General features: G+C 53.0%; 1 protein-coding gene and 1 long non-coding RNA gene across 5 annotated transcripts in view; one reads left to right on the top strand and one right to left on the bottom strand.

The window, feature by feature from the left end:
* LOC110124168 (uncharacterized) overlaps positions 1-6,318 on the bottom strand; it is a 42,547-nt gene extending 36,229 nt beyond the window's left edge. For 2 of the 4 annotated variants that reach the window (XR_011486291.1, XR_011486289.1), the window contains exons 1-3: positions 5,615-6,318; positions 5,388-5,478; positions 1,182-4,970 (exon numbers count right to left, since the gene is read on the bottom strand). This is a non-coding gene — a long non-coding RNA (uncharacterized lncRNA). Of the gene's footprint in view, positions 1-376; positions 4,971-5,387; positions 5,479-5,614 lie in introns of those variants that run through there. The other 2 variants (XR_011486288.1, XR_011486290.1) reach the window with 2 other exon arrangements.
* A 10,324-nt stretch (positions 6,319-16,642) lies between these two features.
* Positions 16,643-23,185, top strand: part of WNT7A (Wnt family member 7A) — a 65,013-nt gene continuing 58,470 nt past the window's right edge. The window contains exons 1-2 of the mRNA XM_020872591.2: positions 16,643-17,008; positions 22,163-22,389. Of these exons, the coding sequence (XP_020728250.2) occupies positions 16,938-17,008; positions 22,163-22,389 (298 nt within the window). The 5' untranslated portion in view covers positions 16,643-16,937. The remainder of the gene's footprint in view (positions 17,009-22,162; positions 22,390-23,185) is intronic.

Below are 23,185 nucleotides of genomic sequence, written 5' to 3'. Positions count from 1 at the left end.
ACAGAATATTAATATTATTCAAATAGGGACTTCCCCGGCGATCCAGTGGTTAAGACTGTGTGCTTTCAATACAGGGGGCAAAGGTTTGGTTCCAGTCAGGGAACAAAAATGCCACATGCACATGGGGCAGCCAAAAAATCTAAAATTAAAAGCATATATTATTCAAATAATTCAAAAGAAAGCAAAGGGAGAGAAAAATAAACAGAGGAGAAAAATAGAAAACACATAAAAAATGATAGATTCCAAAATGTTAAAATCTAAAGCATCCAAATAAATGCAAAGATAGAGAATGATTTTTGGAAGTCCATATTATCTGTATTCTAAGTAAGATAGGAACACTTTAATACAGAGTGAGACAGACACCACACATAAAGAGTGAGCAAGAGAAGTTTCTTTTTAATGTCAAGTAAAATAACATAGGGTCATTGCATTTACTTTTTAAAAACTGGGATAAAATACACAAAGCAAAAAGTGTAACATGTTCATCGTGTTTAAAAGTATAGTATAGAGGCATTACAGAGAAGGCAATGGCACCCCACTCCAGTACTATTTCCTGGAAAATCCCATGGATGGAGGAGCCTGGTGGGCTGCAGTCCATGGGGTCGCTAAGAGTCAGACACGACTGAGCGACTTCACTTTCATTTTTCACTTTCATGCATTGGAGAAGGAAATGGCCTAACCCACTCCAGTATTCTTGCCTGGAGAATCCCAGGGACGGCAGAGCCTGGTGGGCTGCCATCTATGGGGTCGCACAGAGTCAGACACGACTGAAGTGATTTAGCAGCAGCAGCAGAGAGGCATTAAGTACAGACAAACCACTGTGCAAGCATACACACCACCCATCTAAAGAACTCTTTGCACTTTGAATAACTGAAGCTCTGTCCCCATTAAACACAGCTTCCCATCCACTTCCCCAACCCCTGGCACGCACCATCCTATCAGTACTTTCTATCTCTATGACACTCACTACTCTAGGTCCTCACGTAAGTGGAATCGTTCAGTATTTGTCCTTTTGTGTCTGGCATATGTCACTCAGCACAATGTCCTCAAGGCTCATACTCACTGTAGAAGGAATCAGAATTTCCTTCCGACTTTCAGAGGCCCCTCCTCCTGTTTGCTCTCTGTCAGAACAACATGGTTTCTGTTATCACTTCACTAGAGAAAAGAAACGGGAAACTCACCCTCATGCAGTGTGCATCTCCAAAGCACTCCCTCCATAACTGGCCCCCTTTTGTTTACTTTTCAGAGTTCTTCAGAGTTGTCTTTTATACTTTGTCCAAAGATTTTCTCTGCAATTAGCAAGAGCAATGGGTTTCACCATAGCACAACTGAAACTTTTCCATTGCATTTTCACTTCAGTTTTTTAACTTTTCATTTAATTTATAGAATTATCATATAGATCTGGTAGTGATGAAAGTTTTCCTTTATGTTAGTTGTGACTTCAGATTAACAAACGAAGGTGATAAAGAATATATATTCTCTAGTTGTTAGTCCTCCAGAGCAAGAAAGAAGCAAATAACAATTCAATCATAAAACATTCTCCAGAGGAATATGAAGTATATATGAGGGAAAAAAACGAAATTTTCAGTACACTGAAAAATCAAATATCTGTTGAAATTAATGAGGAAAGAATTATGTATCTCTAAAAGTACATATCCTGTAATGATCACATATGTAACATAAGCATAAAAAACATTAAAGAAGTAAGTATGGGAATTAAAACATGAGCAGAGGTCAAAAGACTTTAAAAATACATAAAAATAAGTAAGGTTCCTATTTCTTCTCTCTCATGGGTTTTTTTCACCCATGAATTGGCCTGGAAGTGGTAATAGGAACCATATCCATCTGGCCGGAGGATACAGAAGAGATGCTTTTGAGGGCCACAGAGTGTGGGAGGGAATTCCAGAGGGGAGAACCTACAGAGGGGTCCTAATTCCGTGTGTGTGCCTGCAGGTATCTCAGCCTAACCCTGAACACACACAGCTTACACCCACAACAAGAGCTAGTGGATCCAACACACAGAAGCTGAATTAGGCACAGAGGTTGAACCATATCAGGCTAATTGCCTTCTATAGCAAAACATCTCAAGAGGGACAGAACAGGACTGAAAACATAATACAACATTCAAAATGTCTAAATATAATTTAAAGTTATTCACTATACAAAGAATCAGGATAATGTGACCAATTTTAAGGGATAAACATGATCAATGGATGCCAAACCTTCACCATACAGATGCTGAAAATGTTAGACATTTGTTATATCAGAAGATCAGACTTCAAAAATGGATTTAATGAAAAGCACAAAATTACAGAAAGAAGTCCAATTCATATTTCAGCACTATTTCAGATTTTTGGTAGAATGAGAAAGACTTCATTTTGTGAATTAGGGCTCAAATTCAATGCTTTTTCTCTCTATACATAAGGAAACATTATGGAATTGCCATGTAGATGAGCAACTCTACGACTCACTCATGACCCACATCTCAACATCTCTGAATCATGTTGGATCTTATAATCATTGAACTGACACAGCTTAAATGGGAATTTTTTTTTAAAAAAGTCTTAGTGATACACAAAATCATGTTACTTCTTAAAATATGTAGCAATTCTAGTTTGATAATATGTGGTACATAACCCTCATAAAAATACATCTTTTTAAATTTGCTGTTTAAAAGTGAAGTAAGATACTGAAAGTTATAACTTCCAGTTATAATTGAAAAATATAACTGAAGTTATATCCTATTATATTCCTACTCCATTCGAATATATGGAATTTTTACTCTGTTACCTGAATTATTTAACATGGAAAAAATTATAAACTTTATCCTGAAGGCTCATGGTCTTATAAGTTTTTATCTTTAGTTTGGTATCAAACAATATCAACTTTTGAATATGTTTATATGAGTTTCACATTTTCACCAAATTAATAAAATAATTAGGTTGTACACAACAGACATTTAGTGATGCACAAAGAGGTTTCATTTCCAGATGATTTTCCCAGACTGGTTTTTCCACCTACATGTATCTCACCTATTTTTTATTCACATGCATGAGTTCTTGCATGGTAAGGAAATTAGGTGCTTGCACACATTCTGATGAATTTAGTACATCAGTAAGGGTAGTGTGGCTTCCCAGGTGGCTCAAGTGGTAAAAAATGCAGCCGTTATGGAAAACAGTAAGGAGGTTCCTCAAAAAATTAAAATAGAACTACCATATGATCCAGTAATTCCACTTCTGGGTATTCATCAAAGAAAACAAAAACACTAATTTGAAAAGATATCTGTACCTCCATGTCCACTGCTGCATTATTTACAATAGCCAAGATATGGGGAAAAACTGTGTATCCATCTATAGAAGAATAGCTTTTTAAAATGTGATATATATATGAAATATATATAATGAAATATTATCCAGTCATAATAAGGAATGAAATCTTGTCTTTGTGACATAGACGAACCTTGATGGCATTATGCTAAGTAAAATAAGTCAGACAGAGAAGGACTGTACAAATACTATGTAGTTTCACTTATATGTGGAATCTAAGGAAAAAAAAAAAACAATGAAAGAAACAAAAAAACCCCCAACACCTCAGCTCTCTATAGAGAACAGACGTGATTACCAGAAGTGAGGGTTGGGGGGCAAAATGGGTGAAGGGGGTCAAAGGGCATAAACTTCCAGTTATAAAATAAATAAGTTCTAGGGATATAATGTAGACCATGGTGACTACAGTTAACAACGCTATATTGCAATTTGACTGCTGTTAAGAGAGTAAATCTTAAAAGTCCTTATCACAAGAAAACAAAGCATTTGTAACTATGTATGGTAACAGATGTTACCTAAACTTATTTTGCAATATATACTGATAACAGATCATTATGTTGTGCACCTGAAAGTAATATAACGTTATATGCCAATTTTACCTCAGTATAAACATAAAAATATATTACTAAGTATGAAATCTTTGAGGTAAATGAGCTCCACTTTCCAGCTAAGGTTTTGTTGACATTATACTCTTGGGATTTCTGTCCAGTGTGCATTCTCTGTGGTTAATGAGGCATCTGAAAACTTTTAAACATTGATTACATTCAGAAGATTTATATACATTATTAATTTTTCTTATTGAATAAGAGAGAAGTTATCTTGAAAAGTTTTCCCCCATTAATTGCAGTCATAGATGACTTCTCTCCAGGATGAATTCTCTGATTCCTAATGAGGATCATTTAGAGTTGAAGACTTTCCTACACTGTCTGCACCCAACAGAGTTCTTACAACTGCTGAAAAAGAGTTGAGCTATAGCTGAAGGATTTCCCACATTTACTACATTCATAGAGTTTAATGGATTGAATGGTGTCTCCTTCAAATTTAGAGGTTTTATAATTGGTTAAACAGTAACCTCCAAAATTCACTCGGAACTTCAGAAGGTTATCCTATTTGGAAATAAGTATTTGAAGATATAATTATTTAAGATAAAGTTGTACTACACCAGGGCGGGTCCTAACTCCACTGACTGGTTTCCTTATAACAAGCAAGAGGACACACAGACACATAAGGAAGAACAGCACCAAGGAAGGATGCTGAAGGTAACCGCTGATCCGGAAGGCTAGGAAAGAGGCATGGGACAGATCCCTCAGAGTCTTCACGAGGAACTAACCTCAACTACACCTGTTTTTCAGCTTCAGGTTTATTTGCTGAGCTGTGAGAGAAGAAACTAATATGTGTTCAAGCCTGGGTGTGCATGCACGCTACGTCCATTCATTCGTGTCTGACTCTTTGTGACCCCATGGACGGTAGCCCTCCAGGCTCCTCTGTCCATGGGATTCTCCAAGCAAGAATACTGGAGTGGGTTGCCATTTCCTCCTCCAGGGGATCTTCCCGACCCAGGAATCGAACCCTCATCTCTTGTCTTCTGCATTGGCAGGCAGGTTCTTTACCACCAGCGCCACCTGGGAAGCCCATTTATGTTCATATCTGGAAAATTAATTAGATAAATAAAATTCATTGAGAGGTGTGCTAAAAAGATACAAGGTGCTAATAAAACAAGTTTTAAGTGTCTTTCTAAAAAGCCCAACATGTTCAGCTAGAGAAAGCCTTGCGCACCGTTCTGGCGCCATCTCGTGTCAACACCGAGTCGAGCACCTCTAAATATTCTAAACGGGGCGCGGCGGTGGGGGGGTGGGGGGGCGGGCGCGGGAAGCAAAGAGCAGAGGGGTGTAGCCAAGCGTTCCTGAAAATCCGGGGAGGGAAAGGAGATGCGCCTGGAAAGGCAGACTGGGCCAGCTCTGAGGGAGGCCTTTATCTCATTGGCTCTGAAGGGCTCTTAGCACCTAAGTGACACGATCAAATGTGTGTTTTAGAACAAACCATCCTAGGAATACAGGCACGGACCGTGAGAAGGGATCAGATGGCCACGTGGACAGCTGGTCCAAGCTGTGCTTCTGCCTGAATTTTGGGGCCAGATCACAGGAATAGCTGCCTCCTACCAGAATACAAGCAGGGTTATATGTTTTGGGTTATATGTTCATGTCTATGCGCCCCCCCCCACCCCGCCCCCAGCTTAAACAGTGCCTGGCACATAACACTTTTTATTAGGAATTAAAAGGCTGACAACTTACCACATAAAGACCACAGGATAATACTGCCGAAGTCCTTACCCCAAGCATCCCCTAAGCCCCTTTCTGAACATTCCGAGAGGCGGGCGTGTCCCCCATCTCACAGGTGACAACCGGGCTCAGTGAGGTCGCCCCTCGCCTGGGCCAACGCCGTCCTCCGGCTCCGGACTCCTTCACCGCCCGGAGCCCAAGAAGCGCCTCCCGCCTCAGGTCCAAACGCCGGCGCAGCCCAGGCTTGGCTGGGGTCGTCTGTGCGTCCCTACCCCGCTCCGGACCGGGGACATATCCGCCAGACGACGAGGCGGGGACGCGCTTCTCCGAACAACCTGGCGGGCAATTTCAGCCCCAGGAGACCTGTCCCCCGGAACCCCTCCCAGGCTAACCGGGCCCGAGGGCCTCAACCCAGAGAGGTGACACCCAGTCCCAGTAGACAGGGCACAAGGTCTCCACCATCCACCGCCCGAGCGGGAAATCTAAGCCGCCACAGGAAAAGACTCCCCTGACGTTACCTCACGGACCTGGCGAACGAAGCGCCCCGCTTCCCCTGTTTAGACTGAAAAGGCGGTGTCTAAACGCGAAGGACCACAAGACTTTCAAAGGAGCTTCACTCCTACCAAGTCCCGCCACCGCCTCCACTAGGCAGGACCCACTCAGTCACCCTGCGGTCACCCGCTCCGCTCCCGAGGACTAGCTCGGCCCCGCTCCCCCGCTCGGCTCTCCTCGGCCCCGCTCGGCCCCGCTCGGCCCCGCTCGGCCCCGCTCGGCCCCGCTCGGCCCCGCTCGGCCCCGCTCGGCCCCGCTCGCCCCGCTCGGCCCCGCTCGGCCCCGCTCGGCCCCGCTCGGCCCCGCTCGGCTCTACCCGACGGGCTCTGTCCACCTGCTCGGCTCCTCTCGACTCTCCTCAGCCCCGCTCGGCCCCGCTCGGCCCCGCTCGGCTCTACCCGACAGGCTCTGTCCACCTGCTCGGCTCCTCTCGACTCTCCTCAGCCCCGCTCGGCCCCGCTCGGCCCCGCTCGGCTCTACCCGACGGGCTCTGTCCGCCTGCTCGGCTCCGCTCGACTCTCCTCAGCCCCGCTCGGCTCCGCTCGGCCCCGCTCGGCTCTACCCGACGGGCTCTGTCCACCTGCTCGGCTCCTCTCGACTCTCCTCAGCCCCGCTCGGCCCCGCTCGGCCCCGCTCGGCCCCGCTCGGCCCCGCTCGGCCCCGCTCGGCTCTACCCGACGGGCTCTGTCCACCTGCTCGGCTCCGCTCGACTCTCCTCAGCCCCGCTCGGCTCCGCTCGGCCGCGCTCGGCTCTACCCGACAGGCTCTGTCCGCCTGCTCGGCTCCGCTCGACTGTCCTCAGCCCCGCTCGGCTCCGCTCGGCCGCGCTCGGCTCTACCCGACAGGCTCTGTCCGCCTGCTCGGCTCCGCTCGACTCTCCTCAGCCCCGCTCGGCCCCGCTCGGCCCCGGTCGGCTCCGCTCGGCTCTACCCGACGGGCTCTGTCCACCTGCTCGGCTCCGCTCGGCTCTCCTCAGCCCCGCTCGGCTCTCCTCAGCCCCGCTCGGCTCCGCTCAGCTCCGCTCGGCCCACCTGCTCTGCCGCTATCGATCCGTGGAACAATCGGGATTCGCGCGCTTCGCTGGCTGGGCGCAACGGTCCTTGCCGGGTCCGGCTCGGCCCTATTCAGCCCCCTCTTCGGCTTGTGTCCCGCACAGCCGTCTCCACCCGCAACCTCGTCGCCTTCTCCGGTCACCCGAGGAGCCCCCTGCCCCTGCCCACCCGTCCGCGGCCGGGCCGCTCTGAGGGAGCCGCTCGTATACCACCCCGCAGGGGTCCTCCCGGAGTTCCCGCGTCGCACAGGCCACGCGGGCTGAGGGGCAGCCCCTGGGTTTCGGACCGTCGCGGCCTCGCTCGCGTCCAGGCCCCCACGTCGCAACCGGGGGACCTTGGGACCGACCCCTCCCCGCCGAGTCTCGGTCTCTGCCTCTGCGGACTGGAGCTGCTGATAACCCCGTGGTCCCGGGGCTCGCGGCAGGGCTGAGGAGCCGGGGAGCGCGTGTCTCTCTGTGAGCAAGCCCGAGGGTGGACGCAGGGGAGAGCCAGGGCCCTGAGTGCGGAGACGTGCACGGAGACCCGGCCCGCAGCCTGTCCGTCCAGAGCTGTGTGTCTACCAGCAAGTCGCCCAGTCTTCTCTCAATAAAGGACAAGAACTCTGTGGGCGCCCCTGCCCGGGACCTGGAAGAATGAGATTGCACAGGTGTCCCAGTGCACGTCCTTCAGAAGGCTGGGTTGAGGGAAGGATAGCCCGTGGCCTCCACTGAGATTGATCCACAAACCTTTCCTAGCCTGGAACTCAGAGCTGGGGAGGCAGGGCAACAGGTGGGTACTTGAATTGCAAGCTGCAGAAACTGGATTTAGGAATTTAAATGAAAACAATTGTTTGAAAGGATATACTGAAAGGTTGGGGAATTAAGGGAGGCCTGAAGAAGAAAAAAAAAAAACAAAACAGAAGTCAGTAAAACAGGAGTTTGGCTGCCCCAGGTGGCCTCAGTACCTAAGACCTCTGAACAGTCACCCCAGACTACTTGGACTGTGTCCAGACTAGAGGATCTGATTAATGGGACGTTCGTGTCAGGAAATTCTTCACATTGGAGTCGGTTTTGGAGGATGAATAGAAGTTTGCCAAAGGGAGAAGAATGGGGCTTCCACGTAGGAGGAGCAGGGACAGGACACGCTATGACAGGGCAGGGATCTGGGGAACACACTATGCCAGGTGCTTTCCTGGTCATCTTATTCAATGCTCACAAACCCTATGAACTAAGTGCTGTTAGTTTTGGGGGGAAATGAGTTTATCTTCTTCATAAAATTGCTAAATGCCTTTCTAAAGAATTCAAGCTAGATAGCAAAATGCTGCAAAAATTGGGGGTGGTGCTAGGAATAATCATAGCAAATTCTAGTACCCCAAATGTCCAAGATTAATATTAGCAGCAGCATCACAGGTATCTTTGTAGGTCTATATATGGCAGGAGGCAAGAAGGAGAAAAGACTGGAGGGAGATTGAATGGAAGGGAGGGAGGGCAAAAGGAATCAAAGAATTCTGTGAAGGGGGATCACACTATTTGCTAAATTTTAAAATAAATATATGAAGCTTATTATACTTGAATTTAACAAAATAAAAAGAATTTAAATGAAATAAAAGCAGTTGCTAATTTGATTTATTGTTTGCTACCATGACAGATATTTCCTACAAGACTCCCCCTCTCCCAAGATTATGAAGAACATTGAGAAGTTGGGGGTCATTGTTTCTCTTTAAGTTACACGTTTTGCTCTTGGCTCAATTTTTCCCTACTATGAAAGTGAAGTTGCTCAGTAGTGTACAGCTCTTTGTGATCCCATTGGCTGTGCTCTTACCAGGCTCCTCCGTCCATGGCATTTTCCAGGCAAGAGTACTAGAGTGGGTTGCCATTTCCTTCTCCAGGGGATCTTCCCGACCCAGGGATTGAACCCAGGTCTCCTGCATTGCAGGCAGATGCTTTACCGTCTGAGCCACCAGGGAAAGCCCTTTGCCCTACTATGGAGGATGAAGGTAAGTTCCTCACACTTTCTTCATGCCCACACCCAACATTCTGCTGTTGGGCTATTGTTCTCATAATGCCAAGGTCTTCAATATTACATTTACTCTGCCACCTCCCTTCCCTTGGATATTTAGTGCTAGTTCTGGGTTTATTTGGGACCATTACTCACCTCTAGCCCTATTACCTTGATTTTTCTCCCTCTGAGTTCCATATTTACTTTTATCTCTTGGTGGGCATAGCCTCAACTGATGAATGTGAACCTCAAGCTTTGTTCAAAGACACGTTGCCAATGGCAGATCAGTGGAGGAGTCAAGATTCCGAGTTAGATTTTCCTGACTCCAAAGACTACCCAGGAAACAGGAGCTTTTGGTACGAGGTTGGCATCTGGGGAAGGGGAGAGTCACTCTCCTTGAACCTTCTGGGGAGGCTGGAGGGGGCTGTCAAGACACATGGCTAATTCTGCCCCAGGGCTCAGTTTCAGGGCTGGGCAGATGCCCTGTGGTGCCTCTAAGCCAGCCCCAGAGGTCTGAGGAGGGAATGAGTGACACAGGCTGCTAGTCTTGTCCTAGATTTACCTGGAGGCTGAGAGCTGTGGATAGAAAGTAGGACAATGAGGAAGTTCAAAGCATCTCCTTTGCTATTGTAGAAACAAAAATTCCCAACCAGGGGTCTAAACAATGACAAGTTTCTTTCACTTGGGGGAAAGTAATAAAGCCCAGAGTTGGGCAGCCTGAGCTTCAGTGGCAGCTCGACCATATCCCCCGATCCTTCTTGTTTCCCGTCTGCTGTCCTTCTCCAGATGGTGGCCAGAGGTCAGCAAAGAAGAGGGAACCCAAGGAACTAGGAGCCCAAAGACTTGCTCCTGAGTCTCCCTGGCCAGAACAGAGTTCTGTGGATGATGCTGGCAAATGCAGTTTTTTAAGTCAAAAGACAGAAGCTTCATCTTCAATGGTAACTTGTGTTTCTTCATCACTTTTTAATCTATAGGCACAGCAGCCTCATCATTCACTCACAGATGTTTGAAGTGCCAGCTGTGGCTCAGACACAGACTTGTTGGATGTCTAGTGGTGACTAGATAAGGGTCCATCCTCACAGGATCACATGAGTGCGCCCTAAGTGCCAAGCAGCTGGTAGCAATCATACCCTTTAATTCCCCTCCCAGCACTGGGAACTGAGTACTATTTTCCCATCTGATGGACAAGTCAACGGAGGCGCTGAGAGGCTAATGATCTATTCAAGGCGCCGTGATTATATAACAGAGCCAAAATTCAAACCCATGTTGGTCTGCTTTAAAGCTTTGGCTATTCACCATTTTTCCCATCCTTCACTGTGCTCAATGCCTGGGACCTACCCCTCAGAAATGCCGATTTACTGGTTGGAGGTAGAACCTGGGCATCCGTGTACTGGTATTACCTTCTTTAGTCTCACAGCAACTGGAGATGGTATTTTCTATTTAAAATTGGGGAAGTTAAGATCCGGAGAGGTAGACTCTCTTGCCCAAAGTCATAGAGCAAGTTCTCAGTGGAGCTGGGAGGTGTGTGCCCATCTCCTGACCTTCTCCAAAGAGCTGTCCTTGGCTCCAGAAAAAGATCGCTTCCACAAACTTGGGGGGAAGCTTCCACAGTGGCCAGGCCCTCTGCCCCAGCCAGGCCGGAAGCCTCCCTGGAGATGTGTGTCCGAGGGGTAGGGCACCACGTGGCAGCCGGGTGATAAAGGGCCGGGCTGGGCCAGGATGTGCAGCGGAAGCCCAGCCCGCTGAAGGCAGAGGCGCGGCTGGACCAGGGTGGGGGCCGGACATAGGAATGCACTTTTTCCCCAGCAAAACACACTGTGGGTTTCCTCCGCCCCGACTGAGCCCTGCCTGATATGTCAGGCCCAAAATGGGTCTGCAGCCAGGGACTGGAGGACTGACCTGCGGGCAGGGGCCCACGGCCAGGCCCCGGAGGAAGTCACATGGTGGGGGTGGGGGTGGGGGTCACAGGCCTGACCCAGGAATGGTGGAGGGAGGGAGATATTTCAGGCTGGAGAGGAAGGACCCAGCCCACGAGATGAATCACCAGGGACAGATTATCCTGAGGAAGACCTTGGGGGCGGAACTGTGATAAGCACCTTCCTCCCAAGGTGACCAGAAGCTCATGTGAGCTGCCAGCAGTCCATGAGGTCTGCGTGGCTGGAGCACTCAGAGGTGTGTAAGAATAGCTCCAGGTGCTTTCCAGAAGGGGCTTCTCAGGGACCTTACGGCAGAAGGATGAGCGCCTATGGCAGGAAGAGGAGAAAACAGCCTTGGGGACGAGTCGCTCATTCAAGGTCACGCGGGCAGAAATGGGCTTGAAGGGGGACTTGGCCTCTTCATCTGTTGCCACCAGCTCCTCCTGTTCCCGGTGCTCTGGCCTGGACGTGAAGCCTCGCAGATAAAACCACCAGCTGCAGGCTCCTCATGTCAAACCAGGTGTCAGGTCTCACATGCACCTCTGGAAGATGCACTAGACTTGCCCAAACTGCCCAGCGTACAGACGGGAAGGATGGAGTCCAAAGAGAATTCCGGTACCACCAAGCTCCAAGCTCCCCATCGCCTCCCACACACTATAGTTAGTGTACAATGGCCTTGTAATGACTTTAACCCCAAGGTCAGTGGAAAATCCCATGTGAGGATCCACCTCTGGGGTCACAAACCATGACAGTCCTCAGAAGCAAACGTGGAGAGTGTTTCTTGAGCTTGAGAAGGCTGTCTCTGTGCTCCTCCTCTACCCCAAATGTCCATTTGACCAATTTTTGTTACAGGCACACCTCGCTGTAGGGTGCTTCAAAGATTTTTTTTCTTTAATTTTAATTTTTTACAAATTGAAGGTTTGTGGCAACCCTGTGTTCACTAAATCTATCAACGCCTATTTTCCAATGACATTTGCTTGCTTTGGGTCTCTGTGCCATATTCTGCTCATTCTCAAAATATTTCAACTTTTTCGACATTATTATATTTGTTAAGGTGATCTCTGATGGGTGGGCATTACGTTACTGTTGGAAAAAGGCCACAGCTCGCTGAAGGGTCAGATGATGGTGAGCATTTTTAGCAACAGAGTATTTTTAAAGTGTGTACTTTTTTTGGACATAATGCTATTGCACATGTAACAGACTATCATACAGTATAAACATAGCTTTATATGCACTGGGAAACCAAAAAATTCTTGTGACTTGCTTTATTGAGATATTTGCATTACTGTCTGGATCATTGGTGGTCTGGAACCAAACCCACGATAACTCAGAGATCTGCCTGTATTACATTGTTTAGTATATACTATCATAAAACTAAGTATAGGCTCTTCTAAAGTCAGCAAGTTACAGATTAAATATAGTCAATGGCAGTCAACACAGAGGTAAACTCAAGCAGTGCAGTCAGCGGAGGGTGGCCTTCAGTCAGAAAGCTGTCATCCCCAATCATCCAAGATCCATGGATGTTCTAGTCACATTGCACTGAAATAAGACAATTTTAAAATCCTCACTCTTGGACCCTTGAGCTTGTCTCTGGAAAACTAAGGGTCTGCAGAAGTTCCTTTGGGGGAGATGCAGACATAGGGCAGCCCTGTCTGAGCTGGAGGCATCAAGGCCCAGAGACAGTGGAGACCTGCTCTTCCCACACCTGAATGAAGTGAGCTGCCTCCTGGTGAGAGTTCTGGGCGCAGTGGCCACCACTCAGCCAGGACAGGTCCAAAGGGGGATGGGCTCTGCATGAGGCTTGGGCTCCAATGAAGCCAGATTTGGCTGGTACCTTGGGAGCTGGTTATAATCAGAGAAGCGATGTCCACCTCCACCAGGAAATCCAGGAGAGGACCTGGGCACTGGGGTTTTTTGTTTTTTTTTTTTGTAACCAAGTCATTCTGTTGCACCTGGAAGTTTGAAAAACACTGATTTAGATGACTTTTAAGATTCCTGAAGATCCTAAAGGGCTGGATCCCAATATACAATATTATCACCAAAATCATCTTCATCAGCATCAAATAGTGATGCTAAATGCTCACATACATGACTGCATATATTTTGTGAGGGGGCATTATCATCCTCACCCCAGTTTACAGAGGAGGTGACAGGCAATGACTTCCTCGGAGCCAAGCAAAGTAATGACCAAGGAGAACGTCACTCTCCTGGCTCCCACACGAGCGCCCTGCCCCATGCCCCACGGCTCTGCGCTCCTCGTGCTGGAAAGGGCCCAACTTCCCCCAGAGGCTGCCCCAGGCAGCAGGTCACTGGGAGCCTGGCTCTTGGGAATCTCCACGCCCTCCAAATACTTTAGTGATGAAAGCTTCGCCTCTGGTTTGCGTTGCTGACATTTTTCTCGTAAGCACAAATGAAGAGAGAGACCGTCTTACACACAATGTCCTTTCCTACTTAGCGGTGTCACCGAGTGGCATCTGTGGCCAGCCCCATGGATTTAACATCCCAAACGTGTCCATGGCCCTTATGGTGCTCCAGGCCGCCTTCTGAGCACTTTATGTGAGCGTCTCAAACCTCACGATGCTCGGAGGTAGAACCTGTAGCCACCCCCGGTTTACAGACGCGCCAAGGAGAGATGTGAAGACCTGCCCCAAGGTCACGGAGACAAATGGGGGGGCCAGGCTTTGACCCCCCTCTAAGAGCCCACACTTAAGAGTTGATCTGGCAACCACCCCACCAGGTGTGTTAGGACCGATTACTGCAAGCCTTGGGAACCAAGCAGCCTCTAGCTGACTCCAGCAGGGGGCGCCAAAGCCCCCAGCCCCGCTCCAGGCCTGCTGGAGGTGGCTCAAGAGAGGGTCTCTAAATGCCAAATGCCCTCACCTCCCTTGCAGGGTCTGACCCTGCAAGCACCTTGCTCCTTCCCGGCTCTCTCAGTGACTTCCAAGCGATCCTGCTGCTCCCGCCCCTAGCTGGTCCTTTCCATCATACTCAGCCTCTCTCTGGGGGCTTCCCCTGTGGCTCAGACGGTAAAGAATCTGTCTACAATGCAGGAGACCCGAGTTCAATCCCCGGGTCGGGACCCTGGAGCAGGGAATGGCAACCCACTCCAGTGTTCTTGCCTGGAGAATCCCATGGACAGAGGAGCCTGTGAAGGCTACAGTCCACCGGATGGCAAAGAGTCGGACTAACACTTTCACACTTTCAGCCTCTCTGCCTCCCAAGGCAGCGTCCCATCCCTGCCTTGGCTTAACCGACTGCTGTCTGCGGAGACCTCAGTCACCCTCAGAAGCCCACACCCTCTCTCCCGGCACACACGTTCACTTGTCTGATCAGTGACCTACAGGCACATCAAACTCGGTACCTCCAAAACCAAGTTCACGGGCCTCAGACCAGCTTCTACTGCCCGGCTCCGGGTTGTCAACCACCCTGCCTCCCAGGGCAGAAGCCCGTCCTGGGGCCTCTTCATCCCGTCTCCCCTGCCTTCAGACTGTCTGCATCCACTGGCCTCCTTGAGCGTTGTCCAACCTGAGCCCTCTCTCCCCCCCAGTAACCTCCCACCTCATGTCCTGCCTCCCTCTACTGGTCCCATAACAGCCGCCGCCTGCCTTCTGAAGCACAAATCGGAGGCTGTCACAGCTCTGCTGCTTTTTCGGAGAAGGCCATACTTAATTCACTTTCCTTGTTGTTCAGTCGCTGAGCTGTTCTGACTCTTTGAAACCCCACGGACTGCAGCACACCAGGCTTCCCTGTCCCTCACCATCTCCCGGAGCTTGTACCCTGAATTTATCCCCAGACCTCCTCTTGGGCCTCATCTCTGCAGCCCACCCCACCCCACCCCCTCCAACACTCCATTCATGTTAGCAAGAGGAACACCGATCTCATAGTATCGAGGACTAAATGAGTTAATATGCTGACGTTCTTGATGACAGCACCTGGCATGCAGCACGTGCTACCTATGTGATGATTAAACTGGTCCTCTAACTACTTGCCTCTGGAGGGCAGGCACTGAATTATTTATTTGATCCACCGGCCCCAACGTCCTGGTTGTGAACCAGTCCCTGGTTCTGAATGTCCCCTAATATTTGTGACCTGAGTGTGTCTTTGGTCTAAGAATGACGGTGCGTGTAGAGAAGAAAGAGCACGTTTGAGTGACCTTCTGGAGGCAGGCTGCTCAGGGTTGGGAGAAACACAGGAGGAGGATGGCTGCTCGTCTGCCAACGGAGCTCGATGGGGTCCACACGCCATCTCCCCCATCCCGCGTCGCTGACCTTCATTCTCTCTGGGGCACAGTCCTCATCTCTTCCTGGGGCTCCTGCCCACTGGAGAGCCTCTGTCCTGCCTTCCTGCCCTGCTGGACCCTTTCCTCCCTGCCCTTCAGGTCTCACGTCTAAAATCAACCCTCCAGCCCTAGGGCTGTCTCTCCCCATCACTCTGTCTTATCATCTGCACCTGCCCCTCTGACGTCTCCAATTATGCACTTGTTTACTTCGGGTCTGCCTCCCCCACCAGCTCGGAGAGAAAGATGTTGTATTTATTCCTTCAAATATCCGTGGCGCCCAGCCTGGGGCGTGGCACAGACATCTGTGCAACGGGAATGGACGCTAAGAATAGGGGTTTTCATTGACCTTGTGTGATTTAGAAAAACCATTCAGAAGTAATAACCCTGGGGAGCCGGGAGCTGTTCACTAGAGTCACGCACGCCTTGTTTGCAATCTGGCTCAGCCACTCCTCCAGCTGGTGTCTTTAGGAAAACACCTCAGCTGCCCTGAGCTTCGATCTCTTCCGTTGCAGTCTGAGTCCCAGAGTCCCTAGCCGCCTGTATCACGGGAAGGGGTCAGTCCCTCTAGTAAGCTCGGACGCTGTCCCCGCGAGCGAGCCAGGCCTATCTGCACTGCCCGGCAGGTGTCGCCGCGAGCGCGCGCTGAGCCGCCGGCTGCGCCCGGAGCCCTCGGGCGGCTCGAGCGCCCCGCGTCTGGGTTGCGAGCGGGGCGTCCAGGCCTCCGCCCGACTCCGACTGTCCTCCAGGAGCGGGATCCGAGCGGAGGCTGTATCACCTGGGCACCCACCTGCCTCCCCGCCTCGAATAGACTGGGGTGAGGATGAATATGCTGAGCCAAGTCATCCTCCTCCGCCACTAGCCCTGCGAAAGGGGGCGCCCTCCCCCGAAGCTGTGGAGGGGGCGATTGGGGTGAGCTCCCCACGACACCCCCAGCTCCGAGCACTCGGCGGGACGGGGATGCGGGCCCGGGAGCGAGCGAGGGTTCTTGGCCGATCCCCGATTTCCTCCCCCAAACCCGAGAGCCGTCCCTGCGCGTCCGTTCGCCTCGCAGTTGGCTAGTTGGCGCCGGAGGGGCGGCTCTTGCGGACTCCCGTTGCCCCCTACCCGGCTGGGCGCCCGGGAGCCGGGAGGGGGCGCCGCGGGAGCGCGTGGGGCAAGCGTGAGCGCGCTCGGAGCAGGCGGCCCAGTCCCGCGGGCGCGGGGGCGCGGGGCGGGCGCTCCGGGGAGGCGGGCGGGGAGGGGGCGGGGGACGGTGGGAGGGGCGGGGGCGGGCGGCTGCAGCGCCCCCGCACGCCCCGCGCCTCGCACACTCGCCCCGGCCGCTCGCGCGCAGCCCGGCGTCGCCCCGCGCCGCGCTCGCTCCTCCCTCCTCCCCGGGGCTCGGTGGCTCCCGCGCTCCCGGCGAGGCTCCGGCGCCGAGCGCGCGGACGGGCGCACGACAGACGGCCTCGGGAAGCCTCGGCCCGCGCCTCCAGGGCGGGCTATGTGGATTGCCCCGCCAGGGCCGGCCCGCGGGATCAGCCCGGCCCGGCCCGCGGCCCCGGCGGCCAGCGGGGACTATGAACCGGAAAGCGCGGCGCTGCCTGGGCCACCTCTTTCTCAGCCTGGGCATGGTCTACCTCCGGATCGGGTAAGGGCCGCTCGCACCCCCTGCGCGCGCGTCCCGGCAAAGTTGGCGTGTCTCGGGGAGGGGTTGAGCCGCCCGCGAGCCGCCGCCGGCCGCCAACTTCCTTGGCTCCGCAGAGAGGCCGAGGGGGTGAGGTGCGGGAGCGGTGGGCGCACAAAGGGCCCCCGCAGGCGCGAGCCCAAGGGGCGCGCACAGCTCCAGAGACACGGGCAGGGGGACCGGCCGTCCTGGGAATGCCCGAGGGAGGAAGCCCCCCACCCCAAGCCAAGGACAACCGGCAGGGACGCTCCAGCGCGGGGGACTCTGAAGAGGGTCCCCCGCTGCAAAGGGTCAGCGCCTCCCAGGGACACTCAGACCGGGGTATGGGACCGCCAGCCAGGACCACGGGACCGCCAGCCAGGACCACAGCCGCTCCCAGGGAGCTCAGCCCCCAGAGCCCGAGAGAAAGTGTCCAGAGAGGGGCGGGCACAGCCGCTCCTAGTGCAGGGCAGTCCCCGGGTGGCAGGCGGGGCGGGTCTGCGAGAAGGGAACAGGTACCCGGAGGGAGGGACGTTCGCTGGGCCAAAGCACAGAAGCCTGGGCACCACGCGTTTCCAGGGACCCTCAGGCCCCCGGGCCGAGGGGACAGCGCCAGCCACCCGAGCAGACGCACACAAGGATAGAGCTGGAGATGGCTCGAGACACCCAGGGACGCAAGCTCGCGAGCCAGCGCCGGCGAGAGGCGGGACAGCCCGCCCCCTAAAGCTGGGCACCCGAGGCGGCCGGCGCGTCCGCCGAGCGGCCCTCCCCGCCTCACCCCGGCGTTTCTAGGAGGTGGGCCGGGGGCGGCGCTCGGGCTGGAGGGTGGGAGGGGGCGGCCCGGGACGCGTCTTGGAGCTGCGTTTGCAGGGCCAGTCACCCTTTGTACTTCGGAGATAGCGCGCTTGAAGCGTGGGGGCGGGGGCTCCAGGGATGGATGGGGGTTCCGACGCGCCGGGGCCACCTTGGCAGGTTTCGCAGGAGAGGCGCCCCCAGCTCCGCTTGGGGAGGGGGCGAACTGCAGGGTCTGCGGCGGGGTGTGTGTGTGTGTGAGTGTGAGTGTGATGGATCCTTTGTGTTTTGTCACTCGCTTCCCCCGCCTCCCCGCCCCGCGGCTCGGGCGATATCGCAAGTTGACCGGCCGAGGCGGCCAGCAGGTGCGCAAGGAGCGGGCCAGGCGGCTGCCAGCCGTGACCGCGGGCCGGGAGGCGGCTGCGGGGCTCGCGCGCTGCCTGCCTGCGGCTGTTTTAAGTGTTATTGATTCGCCCGCGTCTGGGTGGCTTTGCTTTTCCTTTTTTTTCCCCCCGGCTTTAATCTTCATCTTGGCCCGAGCCCCGCCGCCCCGCGCGCATCCAGGAAGCCGGTGGGGCTGATTGGCGCTGGCCGCGTGCGGCTTTATCTCTTTTTTAATTAGAAACGGGGCGGAGGGACCCGGGAGGGGAGAGAGAAAGGGAAAACAACAGAAAACCACCTCCCCTGGCCGCCCCGCCCGCCCGACCTCCCGCCGCCGGCGCCGAGACCTCAGCGTCCCCGCAGGGACCTAGCTGCCGGGAGGGACAGAGGGAGGGAGCCCTGGAGCCACGGAGGGCGCCCGCCTTCCGTCCCGCGGCCGCCCTTTGGGGTGGGGGCAGAGGGCCAGGTCAGGCGGGGAGTGGCAGGGTGGTTTGGGGCCAGGCCCTGCTGCTCTCTGCACCTCGGCTTATCCATCTGTAAAGTGGGCCTGAAGGGAGAAGTTTCATGGCCCTCAGGCCCTCCTGTTCGATGGATGGCAAGGCACATGTGTATTCTTATTTGGCTAGTTCCTGTGACTCAGGCCCAAGCCTTTTGGAACATCAGACCCAATAACAGTAACTACTGCCCAGCTCATTTACCGAGCACTCACTGTGTGCCGGACACCTTTGGAGCACTTGCCATGTTTAATTTTTCAGCCGCCCTTTGAGATGAGGTCTAGTTAATACCCTCATTTTAGCAATGGGGAAACCGAAGCCCAGAGAGGAGATGTAACTTGCCCAAGGTCACACAGTCTAGGTGAAGGAAGCTTCGGTAGCACCCTAGGCCTGAACGCTTAGCTTTGAGGCTATTTGTGCCTGTGATCTTTTTTTTTTTTGCCCGAATATATAATTTCACACTCTGCCTGTGGAGGGGGTTTTCTGGTGGTCAGCTAGGTGTTCAGAGGTTTTTCCCGTCTTGTGGCTAGAGCATCTCCGCTTGACTTACTCTTTTTATGCTGCCTCTTCCTCCAATAGTGCAAACCTTCTAGCTCTGTGTTTTAGTGGCTGAGACGAATGCCTGAGAGCACTTGCCAGTTTCCGGGTCTCACCGTCTGTGAGCCTCAGCTTTCAGCTGCAGAGTGGACACGTGAGATGAATGTGACAGTCCCTGTCCAGGAGGGCTGTTCAGAAAGACCTCGTTGTCTGGTGTGTGTGGCGGCACGGCCGCGCTGCCTTTGCGTATAGTAGGCATCCTGCAAAGCTTACGGATGCGTCCAACGCATAGCTGGGGGTGCCTCTGCGTGGCAGGCATGCAGCCTGAGTGACGTTTCTGAGGCTCACGATTGGGATGGGAAGTTAGGAGGGATGCAGTGGGGAGGCAGGTTCCCTTAGGTGGGATGGTCAGGGAGGGGACCCTCGTGGTCACATGTGATGGCAAGAGGCCAAGCACATGAAGCTCAGGGGGCGAGAGCTTCCCGAGAGAGGGACTGGCGAGAGGCGGGAGGAGGATGGCTGGTGTGGGGCAGGGGTGGTCTGTTATGCGCTTGGAGAGCGGCGGGGGCCCCTCCCCTTGGTGAATCCCAATCCCAGACCGGCTTCCCACAGCCAAGGCTGGGCGGGAAGGGTGAGGTGCTCGGCTCTGCGGGGACACTGACCTTGGCCGTGTCAACCAATACTCGATACTACAACCCGAGTGAGATCTTCTCGTTCAGAGGCTGCTTGATGGCCTTTCGAGGATTACACACAACAGGAGCTCCAGAGAAGCGGGTCATCGCTCAGGGCTGCCGTCGGAGCCTCTCTGGTGTTACCTTGATGCTAGGAAGCGGCCCCACGCTCAGGCCAGACGCCCATGGCTCACAGTTGCCCGTATTTCCCTGCGCCCTTGCCCGAGCCCTCCGGCAACGCTGGGCCACCTCACCTCTGGCCTGCCCACGATCCCTGCCCTCGTCCTGGAGTCCCGCAGTGCTCTCCCGCCCGGGGGTGGAGGTGGGGGGACCCTGCCAGTGACCGGCTTCCAGCCCTCCCGTGTCCCGCGATGCACGGAGAACATTCCCACTGCCAGCTGTCCCCTCTCTCCAGGCTTTCCCCTTCCCTGAGCCCTGGTTCCCAGCTGGCTTCTGTGGTTTCTTTCTGTTTCTTGGCGATCCCAAGCTTGTCCCCCTCCTGGAAGTTTGCATCTTCTATTCCACCCCGGCCTGGAATACTCTGCCGCAGACCTTCCCACGGCTGGCTCCCAACCCTTCAGGGCTCCGCTGCACTGTCACCTCCTCAGGGAGGCCCTCCTTGACCACTCCAGCTGAAGCCACCCCTCCGCTGCTTGCTGTCACAGCGTCTTCATTTATTTTCTCAGTAGAGTGCATCACTGAATGGCCTGTTGAGTTTATCTGGTGCGTGCGTTGTGGCCTTTGGTGGCCCCTTGAGGACAGGGCCTCGCCTATCCAAGCCTGGTGCCCTGACAGGTGTCTGGTATGGACCTGTGCAGTGAGTGAGTAAGACAGGAACCTCCCTGCCCTGGTCGTGAGCATGCTCTAGGCCACTCGTGCCTGGAGTGGGATCCACATAACTCCATCGGCCTGCAGGAAGGAAAGACTGCAACTTTTATTAACACTTGCTTTTTATTTTTTTCTATTTTTTGCTTTTTTCCCATTAAAAAAATTCTGTTTTTTTCTTATTTCTTTCTTTTTTGTTTTCTCTTTAGAGTTGCTTTTGAAAGATGTGTTTATAATGAAATGCATACATCCACAATACATATATAACACATCTAAATGTTTTTTTTCTTTAATGAATATCTGTGTACCTGCTGCCCTATTAGAGGCAACTGCTTTGTGAAACTGAGGGGTTACCTTTGCAATTTCATCATACAGTTCAGTTTAGTCGCTCAGTCATGTCTGACTCTTTGCGACCCCATGAACCGCAGCACGCCAGGCCCTCCCTGTCCATCACCAACTCCCGGAGTCCACCCAAACCCATGTCCATTGAGTCGGTGATGCCATCCAGCCATCTCATCCTCTGTCGTCCCCTTCTCCTCCTGCCCTCAATCTTTCCCAGCATCAGGGTCTTTTCAAATGAGTCAGCTCTTCCCATCAGGTGGCCAAAGTATTGGAGTTTCAGCTTCAGCATCAGTCCTTCCAATGAACACCCAGGACTAATCTCCTTTAGGATGGACTGGTTGAATCTCCTTGCAGTCCGAGGGACTCTCAAGAGTCTCCTCTAACACCACAGTTCAAAAGCATCAATTCTTCAGCACTCAGCCTTCTGTATAGTTCAACTCTCACATCCATACATGACCAATGGAAAAACCATAGCCTTGACTAGACGGACATTTGTTGGCAAAGTAATGTCTCTGCTTTTTAATATGCTGTCTAGGTTGGTCATAACTTTCCTTCCAAGGAGCAAGCATCTTTTAATTTCATGGCTGCAGTCACCATCCTGCAGTGATTTTGGAGCCCAGAAAAATAGTCAGCCACTGTTTCCCCATCTATTTGCCATGAAGTGATGGGACCGGATGCCATGATCTTAGTTTTCTGAATGTTGAGCTTTAAGCCAATTTTTTCACTCCATCACACAGAGATGATCCTTAAATGATTATCAGTTCCATTTTGCATGATTCTAAACTTCGTCTCAATCGAATCTTCCCAAAGATGCAAAGGCAACTGGCTGAGTTGGTGTGGCAGTATGTTTGTGACCGGCGTCATCTTTCTTTGTGTCTAAAAAGGAAATTACGCCTAATAATGAATATACACAAGTGCTAATGGGGATGATAAATGCGTGAACATGGGCTGGGCATGCAGTGTCAGAAGCTGAGAGCCCCGTGATGGGAGCGGTGGGGAGGAGGCAGGGCTGGACACCCAGGCAGGGTCTGCAGGCTGTGCCCCGCCCCTCCACCTTGCCGGTCTAACTCTCCGTCTTTCTGTGTCCCCTGCTCCAGCGGCTTCTCCTCGGTGGTAGCTCTGGGCGCAAGCATCATCTGTAACAAGATCCCAGGCCTGGCTCCCAGACAGCGGGCGATCTGCCAGAGCCGGCCCGACGCCATCATCATCATAGGAGAAGGCTCACAAATGGGCCTGGACGAGTGTCAGTTTCAATTCCGCAATGGCCGCTGGAACTGCTCGGCGCTGGGGGAGCGCACCGTCTTCGGCAAGGAGCTCAAAGTGGGTATGTGCTACCCGGGCGCCCCGAGCAGGGTCTGACAGGCCGTGGGGAAACCAGGAGCCCTTGGGACTGCTCTGGGACCCCCTGCCCCTGCCCCAGGGTGGAACGCCCCAGCTGTGAGATCCTGCAGGTACAGCATTCAGGTCCGGTGATGGGGGGGCGATCAGCTCTCTGGTTTGAATCCACACCACCATCTGTTCATGGCAGAGCTGCAGACCAGGTGCCCACAGGCGAACTGGCTGATACAGCACTGACACTGGTCTGCAAGTTGACGCCCAAATTTTAAAGTTATCCGTTTCACCTAAAAACATGAACTTGTGGCTGCTTTGGCAAAACTCGGAAGAGCTACTGATAGCTTCTACCTGTGTCCGCTGAGCTAATGATGGGCTGCAGCTGAGAACGCAGCGCCCTGTTGATGGAGCCCGGGCAGCCCAATCACTGCCACAGGGCCCGTCCCTATGCATGTCCACTCGCTGCCCTGATACAAGCTGCCTGGCCTCTGTGGGCATTCGGATCTCCAGCCCCTGTCTTATGGGAATGGTGCCTTGTGCAGTTAAACACACACAGACACGTGTACTGTGCGGGCCGCACATCCGGTCTCCATGGTGATAGTGAGAGAAGCCTGGTGGAAAGGGCATTGGAGTGATGGTGGCTGGGAGGCCCGCGCTGGGTGGGGAAGGCCACTGTGTGTCTTCTCGCTCGTGTGCGTCTGGACCTGGGTGGCCGGGAACCCTGCAAGCCCACTGCTGAGCCGAGAAGCAGGGCGCTTCTCTGGAAGTGAGGTCAGCTTGGGGTCCCT

This window comes from Odocoileus virginianus, unplaced genomic scaffold, assembly GCF_023699985.2.
Source record: "Odocoileus virginianus isolate 20LAN1187 ecotype Illinois unplaced genomic scaffold, Ovbor_1.2 Unplaced_Contig_3, whole genome shotgun sequence".
Lineage (NCBI taxonomy): Eukaryota > Metazoa > Chordata > Mammalia > Artiodactyla > Cervidae > Odocoileus > Odocoileus virginianus.
Note: the sequence above shows the minus strand (reverse complement) of the source record. Positions and strands in the feature narration are given on the sequence as shown.